General features: G+C 43.7%; 2 protein-coding genes across 5 annotated transcripts in view; one reads left to right on the top strand and one right to left on the bottom strand.

Moving 5' to 3' along the window:
• The window catches only part of WDR19 (WD repeat domain 19), a 37193-nt gene extending 29828 nt beyond the window's left edge, over nt 1–7365 (top strand). For all 3 annotated transcript variants that reach the window (XM_082238045.1, XM_082238047.1, XM_082238046.1), the window contains 8 exons: nt 494–590; nt 1174–1298; nt 1747–1828; nt 2653–2803; nt 3742–3865; nt 4190–4266; nt 6264–6385; nt 7184–7365. In XM_082238045.1, the coding sequence (XP_082094171.1) occupies nt 494–590; nt 1174–1298; nt 1747–1828; nt 2653–2803; nt 3742–3865; nt 4190–4266; nt 6264–6375 (768 nt within the window). In that variant the 3' untranslated portion in view covers nt 6376–6385; nt 7184–7365. The remainder of the gene's footprint in view (nt 1–493; nt 591–1173; nt 1299–1746; nt 1829–2652; nt 2804–3741; nt 3866–4189; nt 4267–6263; nt 6386–7183) is intronic.
• Nucleotides 7366–7505: 140 nt separating this feature from the next.
• Nucleotides 7506–16972, bottom strand: part of RFC1 (replication factor C subunit 1) — a 43406-nt gene continuing 33939 nt past the window's right edge. For both annotated transcript variants that reach the window (XM_082238077.1, XM_082238078.1), the window contains 6 exons: nt 15414–15568; nt 15196–15313; nt 13515–13660; nt 12174–12387; nt 9865–10041; nt 7506–7948 (listed from right to left, as the gene is read on the bottom strand). In XM_082238077.1, coding sequence (XP_082094203.1) covers nt 7871–7948; nt 9865–10041; nt 12174–12387; nt 13515–13660; nt 15196–15313; nt 15414–15568 — 888 coding nt within the window. In that variant the 3' untranslated portion in view covers nt 7506–7870. The remainder of the gene's footprint in view (nt 7949–9864; nt 10042–12173; nt 12388–13514; nt 13661–15195; nt 15314–15413; nt 15569–16972) is intronic.

Below are 16972 nucleotides of genomic sequence, written 5' to 3'. Positions count from 1 at the left end.
ATACCACTTCTGGCTTAACTTGTCCAATTTAAACATAGCTGTTTGGCATAAACTGATTTGATTAAAAGAAACTGAAAATTCTTATTTTATGTTTGGAAACTTTAAAGACAAATGCTTATTTATTTTTTTTAAACTATTACTAAAAATGGGAGGGAAAGCTGTATTTTTAAAAAAGCTATCACTAAAATGTTTTTTTCAGCTGAGATAATTTCAGCTGACTGATTTTATTGTGTATTGCAAAATAACACTTTAACCCTGTGGAAATGTTCAGATTTTATACATGTATGGGAAGCTGTTCAACAAACTAGCTCAGTAGTGTAAAAAATTTGTGGAACCAAGGCTTTCCATATGCACACAGAAAATCTGGGCAAACGAGGCTGTGCTTAAAGCTCAGCAGCTCCTCAGCAGTTCTGGCTGAAGTATGGCTGAGATGCATGCGTGGATAAATAGACACTGTCTTCTCTTACTCATCTGTTTCCTTGCTCTAATAAAGGAAGCCAAGTATCTGTTTCGGCTGTACATGGCACTAAAGCAATACCGAGAAGCTGCCCGGACGGCCATAATAATTGCCAGAGAAGAACAGTGTGCAGGTAAGACACTTATGCTTCCAGCAGTCTGCGACGTTTGTGCACTTCTGTTTTGTTTGGAGCAGCAAATATGACAAACGACAAGAGCAGGAGGGCGAATGAAGGGGAAGGAGACAAGAGTGTGAAGCATCTTCAGTGCATTGCCTTTTCTCTGCAGAAGCGAGAACTGGCATGGGGTTGAGATTTGTACCTTGTCTCTCATTTTCTCCCTGGGCTACAACATTTCTTACTGCGTAACCTGCGTGTAGGCCTCCAGGTGCTTTTGGACTGCAGCTCCCATCAGCCCCAGCCAGCATGACCAATGGTCAGGGATGATGGGAGCTGTAGTCCAGCAGCATCTGAAGAGCCACAGGTTTCCTGTCCCTGCTCGAGACATTGGTGGCTAGAGATGCAAATTGTTTTGGTGAGCATGATTTCACTAGACAAGTAGTGTCCATGTAAGATGCCTTATATGCTGGCAGTTACTAATACGGTCTTGCTAAATTTACTTAAATCAGCTGAAATGAAGAGAAGCTGGAATATAAGGGGGCACAGTATCCTTCTGAAACCTAATTAGTATTTTTTGTCATTTATTTATAAAAAAAAGGGAACTACCGAAATGCCCATGATGTTCTCTTCAGTATGTATTCGGAGCTGAAAACCCAGAAAATCAAAATACCGTCTGAAATGGCTACAAACCTTATGATTCTGCACAGCTATATTTTAGTAAAGGTAAAGCCTTGAAAATATTTATGGAAACTTGTGAAAAATGAAATGCATATTGCCCACCACTGCCTTTTCCTGATAGTTTAAGTGGATTCCTGATCACTTTGGGAAAATGTGTCTAAGAAAAATGCTTCATTGTTTAGGTCCAAAGTTCTCAAAGGGCCTCACACACTCTGTGTGTGTGTGTGTGTGTGTGTGTGTGTGTGCGCGTGTGCGTGTGTGTGTGAGAGAGAGAGAGAGAGAGAGAGCACGCACCACATGGTTGGAAAGACCTTTGGAGGTCTTTAAGCAGAGGCTTGACAATCATATGTCAGGAGTGCTCTGATGGTGTTTCCTGCTTGGCAGGGGGTTGGACTCGATGGCCCTTGTGATCTCTTCCAACTCTATGATTCTATGATTCTATGATAAGATTGCAACTGTTTAGCTTTGTGAATAACTCACATTTCTCTCTCAGATTCACGTTAAATGTGGCGACCATTTGAAGGGAGCACGTATGCTCATTCGTGTGGCCAACAACATCAGCAAATTTCCATCCCGTAAGTGTTAACTATACTGGGAAGTGGCACCTGCCGCTCTCAACCTTGCATCCCCAGACTGATGGTTGGACTACAACTCCCATCAGCCCTGGTCACTGGTCCTGGTAGCTATAGAGATTATGGGAGTTCCCATGACATCTGGGGACCCAAGGTTGAGAACAGCTCCATTATGTAGACCAGCTGTTAATGGGGGTTATTACTTCCTCTTTGTGTGTCATATAATTGACCAGATGACCAAATATAATTGACCAGATGACCAAATGACCAGAGAGAGGATGATTGGCTTCCCTGTCAGGGCACTGGATGGGCAGAAAGGCTAAACCTCTGCCAACTCCATCAATATGTCTACTTCAACTTTTCTTTTTGCTGCCACCATCACAATTGATGTGGTCTTGAGTGGGGAGCAGAAAACTTGCTTGGGAGCCTATACCAGACCGCCAGGCCAGGGGTTAACCATTGCTGCTTTAGGAATTACTCCCAGTTAGTGAATTGCCCAAGGGCATGTAACTGACATTCAAGCATTGGTAGAGATGGTCCTGGAGCAAGTGGAACTTCAGTTTTACCCAACAAAACATTTCTTTCGTTCTTAGAATAATTGCATGAATTTACTAGAAATATACGCAGCTAATTGATGCCAGCTGTTGGGTGTCGTTGCTATTCCTATCCCTTCCCATGTGTTTTCTCTAAAATTCAGGAAAGTCAAATCAATTAGCGGCTCTCTGGAAATCCGGAAAGTTATAACTGGAAGCCAAAAATGAAGGACCATAGCCCAAGGCTTTCTATCGCCATTGGAAATAAAATTATTGCCATTGTTCTTCTTGTAGACATTGTGCCCATCCTGACTTCAACAGTCATTGAATGTCACAGAGCAGGACTGAAGAAGTCAGCATTTAGTTTTGCTGCAATGTTGATGAGACCAGAGTACCGTAATAAAATTGATCTGAAATACAAAAAGAAGATTGAAGCCATGGTTAGGTGAGTTGTCTCTGTGTAACTGAAGTTTGGAAATGCATTGATAAAAGTTAGCTTGAAAGCATTGTGGCAGTACTTGAAAACTGCAATTTGATGCACACTTACTTGGGAATAAGTCCTATGAAATGCAGTAGAACTTACTTTTAAATAAATATGCATTGGTATTGGCTGTTAAGCAGTTATCCACAACCACAAATTTTAGTCTGTGCCCCAACCCTACAAGCAACACATATTACATGCAAAAGCAGGATCCAGAAGACATTTCAATTGTTTTGTTACGTATCAACCTGATTTATTTGAAGACAACACTCTAGAAAGGTTTGATGATGTTGCCAAACCACCATATATGAAAATAAGTACCTTTGACTGCCTACCCCCTCCAACAAGTAGCATTGACCTCTTTAGATATTTGGGGTAGCCTCACCTGTGTATAATCCCACCTATGCAGAAGTTTTAATAAGTATTTCCTGAGTTTTGCAGAAACCGATGTCAAAAATATATTTCATAAGTACTAGTGTTCCAGAGGCAGCTAATAGTCATTTACAGTAGTAACTGTATTGCAAAGCCAATCTGCTGAATTGTCATCTAGTTGGAAGGATAAAGGCACTGTGGCTCTCCAGATGTTGCTGGATTATTGGAGTTGTAGTCCAAGTTTAATCTTGGCTTCCTGCAGACTCTGGTTCACATGCAACATAAAGCTAGCCTCTGGTTTGTTTCCTCTAGCCTGGCAAGGGAGCAGAGGAACAAGTTTGGAACTTTTGAGCTACATACATCAGCATGCTGCTTATTGCATTAAGCATCTTTCATTATAGTTATTCACATTTATCATTAGCAGAGCTAAGCCTCTGTAAGCTAGGAAAGCACTTCTGCTATCCTCGTAGATAAAAAAACCACCTCTTTGTTAAAATGTCTTAATGGAATTTCTTTCTTTCTACTAACAGACGACCTGACACAGCCGAAGCGGAGGAGCCCACCACCCCATGTCCCTACTGTGAATTCCTGCTGCCTGAATGTGAGCTGCTCTGTCCTGGCTGTAAAAACAACCTCCCATACTGTATTGCCACAGTAAGTATCATTTGAATATAATAGACTACCCTTCAAGAAGGTGTAACTGTTCTTACCTTAAATTTCTAATACTGAAACTGAAAATTCCTATTATTTGAAACTGGTTCACACTATTTGTTTCCACTCTGCAAAATCTCAGAATTTTCTTGCTTTTTGAATGTTACGCTTAGATTTTGCACCCTTTGGTGCCCCCCCCCCTACATGTCATTGGTTTATAAACAAGTCACTTGCAGCGTATGCACCCAATGGCCCCTGTCCACTATAGGTTGATGCAGAGCAATTTGGAATATTTTCCACCAGGTTTAATCGCCCTCTTCATTTTAGGGACGACATATGGTAAAAGATGACTGGACTGTGTGCCCCCACTGTGACTTCCCCGCCCTGTATTCAGCATTCAGAAAGTAAGTTGGAATCTTTTTCATCTTCCTTTAGGATATTACTTAAATGCCAGAGACGTTTACCATGATCCTCAAAGCAAACCAGACACTAGATCGATTCAATATATACATGAGATTTGCAGCCAATCATCTGTTAAGTACAGTGGTACCTCGGGTTACATACGCTTCAGGTTACAGACTCTCTTAACCCAGAAATATTGCTTCAGGTTAAGAACTTTGCTTCAGGATGAGAACAGAAATTGTGCTCTGGCGGCGCAGCAGCAGCAGCAGGAGGCCCCATTAGCTAAAGTGGTACTTCAGGTTAAGAACAGTTTCAGGTTAAGAATGGACCTTCAGAATGAATTAAGTACTTAACCCGAGGTACCACTGTATATTTTGAATTAAAAATTGAACTTCAGCTTTCCTCACCTCTGAAACTCTTGGCATTGCACACCTTGTTTGTACAACTGTGTACACTAGATTTCCCTTCAGCTAGGTGGCACCATAACCTATGCCATCCCTGCTTAGCCAAAGAAAATCTGCCCTTCAGATAGGCACCAACCATACTTTTTCCTTTCTCAATTCTTTAAGCCAACATAAAGCACCATTACTTTCTCAAGGACCCCACTTTCCTTTCCTGGGCCCCTTTTTGCATAAGTCCTTCTGCCTGCCCTGCCCTTCTCTAGGATCCTTGTATTCCAGCCAAATAGAGAGAACTTGTCTGCCCTGCATCTCTGTGAACTTAGCCAATCAGTGCCAGAGGCTCCATCACAAAACTCCATAGCACATTACAGTTAGGACTGAGTTGAAAGTGTTTGTTGTGTCTGTCTGCGAGTTCTTCATTAACATTACAATATGTATTGACTGGCTAGGATCATGTCCAAGAAGCATTCATTTCCTTTATTCTAAACCGGCTTTATTGGCCCTCAGTGAAGTCAGCATGTGGTCAAAATTTACTGCATACATAACTTTGTGGCATCCTAAATGATCCTTGGTTGGCTGGGATAACTCTAGGAAACGGGGCAAGACTCTAGCCATCTGCAGTGGAATGGGGAAAACAATGCATATAAACATAGTTGAGAAGTTGCAAATTTGCACTTATGATGGGTTTGTGGGGAGAACATCTCCACTTCCTGGCCAATCACTTTTAATTCTGAAAATTGAAATGGACTAACACAACCCTAGGAATATTTCTGAACATTTAACTTGACTTGTACGACTGGTATTACAAGTTCTGGGGATCATCTGATAAAAGCAAACAGCCTTTTTAAGTGGCTGGTCTGGTCTCCCAGAGTATTCTGGACTTCATGTTAGGGCACTGAGCTGACTCTAAGAGCAGTCCGTGTGTTCACCGCATTTTTGCGGTTCCTGATATTAGGAATCTATTCCTGTTTGGCACATTCCAAGTGCTGAAACCTGACAACATGGGCAGCGATACTTTTTAAGGGTATGCAGCCTTATGTACCTTCAGAAGAAGAAGAAGAGTTTGGATTTGATATCCCGCCTTTCACTCCCTTTAAGGAGTCTCAAAACGGCTAGCATTCTCCTTTCCCTCCCTCCGCCACAACAAACACTCTGTGAGGTGAGTGGGGCTGAGAGACTTCAGAGAAGTGTGTCTGGCCCATGGTCACCTAGCGGCTGCATGTGGAGGAGCGGAGACGCGAACCCAGTTCCCCAGATTACGAGTCTATCGCTCTTAACCACTACACCACACTGGCTCTCAGCATCAACAAAGCACTTGGACAAAGAAAATCCCTTCCTCCATTGCCCAAGGTGCCAAAATTATTCACCTGTAAGACCAGGCATAGGCAAACTCCAGCCCTCCAGATGTTTGGGATTACAATTCCCATCATCCCTAGCTAACAGGACCAGTGGTCAGGGAGGATGGGAATTGTAGTCTCAAAACATCTGGAGGGCCGGAGTTTGCCTATGCCTGTGTAAGACAGACACAAACTATTTTGAGCAGTATAAAATAATCAAAATGACAGGGCATGTTGTGAAAATGTATCTTTCTTAAACAGCTTGTTACAGTATGAAAGCATATGTCCCATGTGTTCAGAAAAAGTTGAGATTATGAGCCTTAAGAAAACTGCTGACTGTACACCATACCTCAAGCCTGAAGTGGAGCAATGATTATAGTCAGGTAAGTGTTTCAACCTTGGGTCTCATTTCTAGAACTTCATAGCATCTTATGGACTAAATTTTTATTTCGTTCATGTCTAAGGGAGCAAACTGTCCAACTGGTGTCTGGTTTCCCTGGCAGTGATGAAGGGATGTGGTTCTTGTTCTGACTTCCTCATTGATGATCTATATAATCACTGAGTCACCAAAATTTTTTTAAAAATGCAAATGTGGCATAGGTTTAAAATGGGTGCTCTGGGAAGTTAGGAATCCTAGGGCTCTACTTCTTTTCAACCATCAGGTTTTCGTTACTTCTGAAATGGCAGCAGCTGTGTTTCATATGGCACAGGACACCCAGGCAGGATGTTTTCAGATCTTACTGCCAATGGCAGCTGGGTGAAAGGCGATGAACGTAGTAGTGCAGTGTTGTCTGCATCATGTTGATTTGGCGGGGAAGGAATGCAGAGAAACCCTCAAGAGCCATCAAAGAGGTGATGTGATTACAGAATCATAGAGTTGGGTTGCTAAGGGCATCTAGTCCAACACACTGCAATACAGGAATCTCAAAAATTTAATGGAATATTGACTTTTAAATGCTAAAAAAAATAGGTAGTTTGTGGTCGTATATAGCACTGAGGGGAATTTTATAGGAGAGTTTATTGAAATAATGTAGAAACATAATTTTAAAACTTTGCCACTTCTTCTCGTTTTTGCAGAATGTTGAATCTATATAGTTTGCGACATTTCGTGTTTTTAGCTACCAGACTGGTGTTCGCTAATACAAAATGTTCAGAGTTAGAACATCTGTGTTTATTTTCAGGAGACAGTGGCCAGCCAAATGCTGCAACGCTAAAGGATGCTTCAAAACTTTAAACCCAGTTGGTACGGCTATGCTTGAAATTATTTTATAGTTTATCAGATCTGTGAAACTGTAAATATTTCTTTTATAGAAATTTTGTACTATGGCTTTTTTGGTTCACAATAAATTTTTAATGCTAAAAATTAGTCTTAAATCTATGTAGCTGGCAAGATTTCTTGAAGATGGCAAGGGCAGGGTGGAAGTAGAGAACAAATTTGATTATTTAGGCCAGGGCCTAAACCCCCATCGGTGTAAGATACAAGAAGTAAAAAAGAAAAATTGGTTAAAAATATGAAATTAGTTTTATTGCAATTTTTAAACATTGCTGTGTTCTCATAATGTACAAAAGAGACCAGTCTATATACTATATATACAGGAATTGACAACATAATAGCTATCTTATTATTAGCTTTGCACAGATGAAATATTGTAGATGCACAGGCCAGTGTTTATTTTTTCTAGATGTTGTTAAGCCACTGCGCATACCAATCAGTAGACAGAGAATTGCATTTAGTCCTATTTATTCAGTATGTTACATATTTGTATTTGTGTAGTGACGATAAAATGACTAAGCTTGTTTTATCAACACCCCCAGCATAAAGTAACAGTTGCATAGCTGGTTCGGAGCATTTGTCAGCACTGAACCATTTATTTAGACTTCTTCTTTGCTTTCCCCTTTTTAACATCTCCGTTCCTTTTTGGTTGCTTAGCAGTCTTGGTTGTCTTCTGCAGAAAAGAAAAAATCAGTTTTTAAGTCAGATGAAAATGTTTCGGTCGCAAGGAATACTAGCACACTTTGCAAATTGCTTTTAAGGTCTCTGAAAGCACTAGGGCTGGGCAATATGGTTTTCAGCACTGTGATATATAATGTCTGAAGTGTATCCGGCTGCTTCCTCCTCTCCATCTTAGGGGAGGAAGAAGTAGCCAGCTACAATGCCCTGCCCTTCAGCTGAGCAAGCCCCATACAAGCTGGAGGGTAGGGCTACAGGGGCTTCCTTAAGCTGCTCTCTGTGTTGCCTCCTCATAAGTGGGGGGGGGGCAGTCTCTTTCTTCCTGGGTTAGTCACTTGGGAGTTGTAAGACCAGCCACTTGCTTGTGTGGGACTGGGTGCCCCTCCCACAAAAGCACCTGGCTGCCTTCATCCAAGCGGGGGTGCTGCGTCTTTACCCTGGTCAATCACCCTGGAAGTAAAGACACAGTCCACCCTCCCTGGTGGCAGTAGCCAAGCAGGTGGAGCATTTAAGGCTTTGGTTGCAGGGTTTCCTCTCACAGAGGGGCACGCAGCTGCCTGTGGCCCGGGGGGGGGGCGCTTGATCAACCAAGAAGCAGGCTTCCTTAAGCCACCTGCTTCTCAGCTGGCCAACACCCTCCCCCCTCCAGGTTGGGGCTTCATTAAACTGCTCCACTGCAGGGCAGCTGAAAGAAGCATCCTGCAGGTGAAATAGCAGCCACTCCTGCGTCCCTCTGGTGGCAGAGGGACTCAGGAGCAGCAGCTGTCTCACCTGCGATACGCCACTGGATGAAGCAGCCATCATCTGACCCATGTATCAATATATCACCCAGGCCAAAAAAGCACACATTTCTTTTAAAACAAACCACCCCTCCATCCCAAGGGAAGCTGTAAGGAAAGAGAAAGTATGAAGGGATAAGTTGAGCAGAACAAATAAATAAAAGCATCTTTCCTGTAATACTTCCCTGCTCACACTTCTAAGTTCAGTGAACATTTAGAAAGGATGGGAATGAAAACCAAATGATTATAAGGAAAATTATACAGATGAAGAAAAATAACGTCACATTTTATACTTCATGCCAGAAAATCAGTAGTATTGAGGACAGTTTCTATTAAATTGCAAGGTTTCACAACTGCAACACGGTTAGCATGATAGAATAATGTATCATGGCAACATTTTCTTCAGTAAGGAAAGATGGCATAACTTGCCATTTTTCAGAGATGTTATAATACTAGTTTGCTTTCAGTGAGACAAACCACGATCCTCATAGGTTTAGATGCACTGTAAACTATTACCCCTGGTATACCATGATATGCAAATAAGGCCACTACTACATTTACTCAGGATTGGTTCCCCACAACAACTGCTTCCGTGGGAAATGGAACATGTTCCCATGGAAATATACACAGTATGCAGTGGAACTGCATTCCATGTGTCTAAAATGCAAAGGTCCAAGATAACTGCTATTTCCCACTTTCAAATATTCCTTGGAAAAGTCTGTATGGATTATTGTCACATAACGTTTTCCACACGTACACCTCCAGAGGAATAATTCCAAAAGCTCTCGTGGAAAGCAAATGTTCAAAGGCTACCCTCAGCTTCCAACATTATGAAAACATATGACAGTATCAGGCTCTAATTTATTTTCCTGCTATGAACAAGTCATCTGTTGCAAACCAAAGTATGTGGGGTTGTGTGTTTTTTTTACTAGGATTTAAGAATCAAGGTGTCTGAACACTTTTGGCCCAAACTTCATAACAATAACTTTACTGGTGTAAACAAGACTTAATAAAAACACACACTGGCAGATGACCGAAGCCTTGTGCAAATCAGTCCCTGGTTTTATTAAACCTTTAAAGATGGTTTGATTTTCCCTGGCGTTTAACTGCCCTGTCAGCCAAAAAACGTTACCTTAATCATTGCATCATTTTCAATAGTCTCTTGCTCATTCTCAGATGGGATTTCTTCAGCTTCCAGTTCTTCATCCACCGACGATCCTCCTCGTCGATTCGCCTTATGCACCACTTGCAGAGAATATGGTGTAAGGTGTGCCTCTTTGTTATAGGCTCGTGTGAAGGCAGATTTAACCTGCAAACAGTAAAGGAAAGATCTGGAGTGAGGCACTGAAGTTTTCCTGTGGCCACTTACCAGCTGTGAGCAGCAGTTTTGAAGCAGCATTCTGGGGAATTCAGAAGTACCTTAAGGACAATAATAGCAGACAAGGTTTTCTGAAAAGACAGCTTTTCCATTACTGCTGATCTTTTCAAGTAATGTGCAAATGCAGAAGGCAGGTGTTTGCCAGCCTTCACTCGGTTCACATGAAGTAATGGGAGTCCAACAACCCTGAACATCATGCCTTCAAATCCTCTGCAACACACAGCAGTTGCATGAGAAGATGGAATGAAAATCGTTCCCTGAAGGAAGCATGTTTGAAAACCACTGTGTTATGTTAGCTAGGACACATCATCCCCCAGTAAAACAAAACAAGGGTAGAACATTTTGACGAGAAAGGGAGATTCCCATTTTCAATGAGAGGAGGAGGAAAAGGGTCCCAGCCAAAACATTCATGAGGTGTTTATCTGACCTGGGGATGGAAGGGAGTAGAGTTGGTGGATAGATCCAAAGCTAAAGTTGTTGGAGTGGAATGGAGCTACCCATTTCCATTCTGTCAAATCTCTCTCCCTTCTTTCTCAGCCATAAATGGCTGCACAGCAGTTGGACTTAGAAAAAGGTCCCATTTATGGCTAGGGCAGGGCAGGGCTAACCCTCCCACCACAATTGAGCCTAACTGTTGTGTGCAGGGGAGAGATTGTGGGCTGGACCGCAAACGTGCTGTGGGCCACATCCGACCCATGGGCCAGTATTTCCTCATCCTTGAAAGGGAATAAAATCTTCCTCTTAAGAATAAACTCTCACTTTTGGGAGGTTCCCAAATACTGACAAACTGGCCTAAGTATCTGACGTGAGCTCTAACCCACAGAAACTGAACCTTGCCTGTTACTATCTTCCTTAGGCCTTTCTGCTCGCTCACTCTTCTTTACCTGCAAGGGCCTGTCTCATGTATCAGCCAAACCCAAAGGATTCCATATAGTTGACTTCTGAAGCAGTCGATTAATTGGCCCACCTACAACCTTATCTATTCTGCTCTGAGCTTATTTGAAGAACAAGATATAAACATTCTAAAAAAAACACAACACCGCTTATATAGTCAGCCTAGTGATTAATACCATGCAAAGGCACTGACTTCAGCAAGCTGAGTGCCTTTGTATGTTAGGAGAAGGATGAGCTAGACATACCCTGGTTAGTGTGGAAGGCACCTGGAAGCAAGTGGGTAACCTCCTATATGGTTTAGGCTGGGGGACATAACACTCTCTGCCTTTGATTCTCCCTTCACATCTGCTAGAAGGAATATTTGAAGTAAGTAACCTGTGTTCCCAGTTGGCATGCAAGAGGCACAGACAGTGGCAGAGCTTCATGCTCCAGCACCGGGGGGGGGGGGGGCAGAGAGCAGGTGGGGGCGGGGCGCCCAGCGCAGATGGAGGGACAGCTGCGATGGCATCCCACCGGGGCTGGGCGCTCTCCCCGCACTCCTCTTCCTCCGCCAGTGGGCACAGAGGGTTAAATCCCCCAATGACTCATGCCTAGACAGTGCAAGGAAAGTTAACGCACTCATTTCTGGATGCCTCCTAAGGTAAAGGACCCCTGGAGAGTTAAGTCCTGTCGAATTAGACTATGGGGTGCAGCGCTTATCTCGCTTCAGGCCAAAGGAGCCGGCATTTGTCCACAGACAGCTTTCTGGGTCATGTCACCAGCATGACTAAACCCCTTCTGGCACCACAGAACACCGTGACAAGTGCCAGAGCACACGGAAATGCAGTTTACCTTCCTGCCGCAGTGGTACCTATTTCTCTATTTGCACTGGTATGCTTTCAAACTGCTAGGTTGGCAGGTGCTGGGACAGAGCAACGGGAGCTCACCCCGTCATGTGGATTTGAACCACCAACCTTATGATCAGCAAGCTCAAGAAGCTCGGTGGTTTAGGCCGCCTGCGTCCCAAGGATGCCTCCTACATGCACCAGACGCAACATTCACAGCAAACACCCAATGTTCCGTTTTGAAATAGGTTACGGGGGGGGGGGGGCGTGGACGTAGGAGAATCCTATTTAAGGAAGCCCATAAAATGTTTTTGGCAGACAACAATCCATGTAAGAGAAACTTACCTTGGAATCAACTTTAGAAAATTCACTAGGTTTGCCTCCCCAACTGGTTACTTCCATTATGCTTTCGACATCTTCCTTCATCAAGCAGTAAGTATCCATAAATGCGACAGCCTCCTGCACTCCATCTGTTCCCAGGCATGTCAAAGGTTTCACAATTGCATCTCGTAAGTATGACAAATAGTCCAGATTTACTGCTCTCTTGCTTGCATGTGTCCTATAGGGAAGGGAGAAGAAGCATTATGTGGGATTCCCCCAAAGCCTTTCTGAAGGCAGGGAAGGCTCAAGCTCTGCGTACAGGCAATCTCAGGTCCCATTGCTGCCATACTCTAGTGAACATCACTCAGTGGGTTGAGGCATAGCCATACTTCCAGACTGGTATAAAGCAGATGTAAGTTCATCTGAAGGGCAAAACAGAGGCAGGAGGGCGTGCTTAGCATGTTGGAAAGTACCTATGTGCCAAGCAGGCAATGCGGCTCAAGGGACTACCGATAAAGGTGAGGAGTCACGCAGCAGGACCTTCCACCCAAAGAATACTCTCTAAACCAGAATTGTTCTACCCAAAGGACACCCAAAATGCTATGAATGCAGCAGTCATCTACCCGAAAACGTAACATGTTTAAGATCTATCTTGCAGAATGGAAATGCCAGTTTAATGCAAAGTCAAGAGAGAATGTGGGTACTGAAAAAAATGTGCAAGAACTCAACATGTTGACCCATTTCCTGTTGATAAATTGTGTTCTGCAGAATTCTAATTACAGAAGATTATACGAAATGCTTTGCTGGTTTCAGTAACCAGCAGTAAAAAAGAACCTCACATTCTAAACCTTTAGCAACTTGATCACTGTGGCCATGTTTACACAATTAACAACAACCCTGTGAGGATGATTAAAAGGCTGCGACTGGCCCAAGGTCACCCAGTGAGCTTCAGGACTGAATCGGGATTTGAACCCTGATCTCCCAGGTCCGAATCCGACACACTAACCACTACACCACCCTGGCTTCCTTGGGTCCTGCTATGGAGCAGCTATATGAAGTAGGTAAATAAATATGGGGAAAGCAAAATGTCACTTAGAGAAGGATCTGAAATATTTTCCCTGAAGCTTGCATTTGTTTTATTTGATGTTTTAATGTGCTGCAAACTGCTTTGAGATTTTTTAAAAATATAAAGCAGTGTAGATATGAGATGAATAGTAACAATAAATTTTAAAGGGGGGGGAGGCAGTACCAAAACATTCTGTTGTGGTGACCGTAGCCTAGTTTCAAGTGCCTTTGGGCTTCTATATCTGAGTTTCTAACACTGTCCATAATAGGGGAATTTGCAACCCAGGTCACCAGGATTACCTGAGGCTCATGTGCATCGACAGCTCTTGCATGATACGGTCGTGCTTTCCTGTTGATGAAAATTTGCCCAGCCAGCTTGGGAAATTTGGGAATTGTTTCATGTAGCCTCTCATCAGCTCCCCGGGGAGGACACTTGAATAAATGGCCTGAACAATGAAGGAAACATCCATCAGTTTTCCCTGGAGACTATGATGGACACCATTATTTTCTAATACGCTACACAGAAAATACAGAATGATACCCAAGGCAATAGTAGCAGAACAGAGGTGAAGATGGAAGCCCCATCACCAGCACAGAGTAGGGATCCTTTTCCAGCCCAGGCCCCCATTAATTCCAGGGGTCATGTGTTGGACCCAGGAGGCAAAGTAGTGGGCTACATTTCAGCCATGTAAAAGACGAGGTTTCTGCAAACACCTCTCTCCGTCCAGGAAAGCAAGAGGCATCACAGGCTAAAGGCACATTCCAGCAAGTCAAAATACCATATTTTTTGCTCTATAAGACGCACTTTTCCCCTTCTAAAAAGGGGAAATGTGTGTGCGTCTTACGGAGCGAATGCAGGCAGGAGGCTCTGCTCAGCGCTCCCTTTAAAGAGCCATGGGGAGCGTGTGCGCGGCTCTTGGGGGAGCCTTCCTCCCCCTGCCTGGGAGAGGCTGCATGCAGCTATCCCAGAAGCCAGGATAGCAAGCGGGATCGCCACGCAGCGATCCCACTTGCTGTCCTGGCTTCTGCCTTAGTGCAGAAGCCTCTTCCGGGCAGGGGGAGCCTTCATCCCGCTGCCTGGGAGTGGCTGTGCACAGCTATCCCATAAGCCAGAACAGCAAGAGGCTATCCCAGAAGCCAGATCCCTCTTGCTGTTCTAGCTTCTGGGATTCAGAATCCCCCCCCCCCCTGGTTTTACTCCTCCAAAAACTAGGTGCGTCCTATGGTCTGGTGCGTCTTATAAAGCAAAAAATACGGTAACTTGAGGGTGCAAAGCTTGGAGAGTCTCAAGGACCAGGCAGGCCAGGTCACATGAGAAACTTCCAGGGGAGAGGTTTGTGCATACGGGGAAGTAGCCACAGGCTGTGGCTGTTAGCTTTGATCCCTGTACATGGCTTCTGTGCTTTGAGATGGAAACTGCCAATGATTACCAGCACAATAACTCAGTTGGTAGAGCGTGAGACTCTCAGGATCATGGGTTCGAGCTACACTTTGGGCAAAAGATGGGACTAGATGAGTCCTTGTGGACTCTTCCAACTCTGAGATTAACTTTTGAAGGTGCTCGCTGCCAAGACAATTCCCACCCCAGCAGGGAGAGAAAAGGCCTTTGACATCAGGAAAGTACACTGCTGACTGCCAATACAACCCCTGCTTTCAAAGCTGTTCATGAGGACCTTTCAAAGTTGAGAGCACCCACCCTCCTTCAGCCACTTTGTAAGAGTTTCTCACGGGCAAAACTCTACCCTTCCAAAGTTTCTCTGAAATTCTCCCCACATCTCCCTGTTTGTTTAGCTGGTATGCTTTCACCCCTCCCTCCCTCCCGCAAAACGAACTGATGGGGAAAAGCATGGCTGAAAAGTTCAGCCCCGCTCTACTTTGCACAAATCCTGGGCTTTTTTCTCCTGCCACAGCCTGCAACAAGGCAGCAGATACCCCTCAGGCAGCCACACAATATGCTCTGGAAACTAAAGAAGTGGGTAACCTGCGTAGGTAGAAGGCTCCAATTTTGTCGGCTGCGAATCTGCCGGTCAACTAAGTCGCCATCGCAAATACTGTCAGCTGCTTTGCTAAGCAACATCAGGTGTTTCTTCGTGTTACCCCTGGGGGGAAATGATGGCTCACATTACTCACAAACAATTGTACTTTCGTTAGTCCTGATGCAGCTACACAACCCAAGTAATTCAGATTCATTTAACTCACCCTGCAGCAGCTGGGGTCACGTGGATGTAGTTCTCCTGGACAAAGAGCGGGGCGAGAGAGTAATCGTGGAAGAAGAGGTCCGATTTGTCTATAAGGGACATGTGAGAGGTCTCCTCTCCGGTAGCAAAAACCTTCCTGACAACATCGAAAGGACCCTGCAAAAATAAACAGACTCTGAATTCTACCGTCAAGCAAAGCTTCTGCACCAATTGCAGAGATTAGCCCTGGAAGAATCTGGGCAAGTATCCACTACAAGAGCTTTTCTTACTATTTATTAAATTCATCCAAAGATCACAGGGCGGTTCACAACATAAAAATATAAAATGAGAACACAAAATACATTATAAAACAAAAACAAACCTATAACGCTGCCCCCCCGACACATTTAAAAGGTCATAGAATGTTTAATCACCCAAAGGACTATAGAGAAAGGTGTTTGCCCGGTGCCTAAAGATCTGTAAGGAAGGCAACAGGTGAGCCTCCCTGGGGAAAGCATTCCACAAATGGGGAGCCACCACAGAAAAGGCCCGTTCTCCTGTTGCCACCCTCTGGACCTCTCAAAGAAGGGCCTCCGATGATTATCAAAGGATCCAGGTTGGTTCATATTTTACATTGAACCTCAAGGACTCCAGTAAATAAGACACTCTGCAGCACAATCGCTGCCACGTTTACCCAGAATTAAGTCCTACTGAATTCACTGGCCCTACTTCCAGGTACATGGGGTCAAGACGGAGTCTGATTTGGCTCAATGTTTACATGTTCAAAGCTAACAATATCTGGGGTATTATGAGCTTCAGTGCCTGTTCCCAATACCATTACTGTACTTTTCTTTTTTAAGGCCAAAATTAAGACGTTGCTGGAGATGCGAGTGCTGCTAAAAATAGCACCCAGTGTTTCTTCTTCCTTCCTGGTGACACAGTAAAAAAGCAGAACGTGATGCAATGTTACTGTGGTCCAAGTTTAAACATGGACAACTGCACATTCCTGCATCGCAGGGGGTTGGACTACATGATACTTAGGGTCCCAATTCTATGATTCTATATATTTAAATATGCATTTTAACATCATTTTGCTACTTTTTTGAACCAAGCACTACGTTAGAGCATTTAGAAGGTACAAAAGCAGCTCACAGAAGGAATTCACAAAGATTCAATTCCTTAAGCATCCATCCCCATTTGTTTATAGTCTCTATGCTTACTGCCCTATGAGTATTTTGTGTTTCTCCTCACTCAGCTCATGATCAAATTCAGTCAGCTGCACCTTCCCCACCTCAGTGATGGGAAAAGTTACACTTGGTGAAACGCTTAAAAGGCTGCAGGAAAGAATAAGGATTACAGCTAAAGTTCCACATGTGAAACTTCATAAATTATCTATCATGCCAACATGAATAGAAATCACAAGATTGTAGCTATTATGTAAGGGATTATTATATCGGAATGGAATGCAATGCAAATTATTAAAATTTTGGAATGCAGAAAAAATGCAGAAGAATGAATTAATCAACTCTAGCATGCGAGGGGGCCAGTTAAATTTGATTGTATAATTTGACATTTGAATAA

This window comes from Podarcis vaucheri (assembly GCF_965113315.1).
Source record: "Podarcis vaucheri genome assembly, chromosome: 9".
Classification (NCBI taxonomy): Eukaryota; Metazoa; Chordata; class Lepidosauria; order Squamata; family Lacertidae; genus Podarcis; species Podarcis vaucheri.
This window is presented reverse-complemented; position numbering and strand designations above follow the sequence as displayed.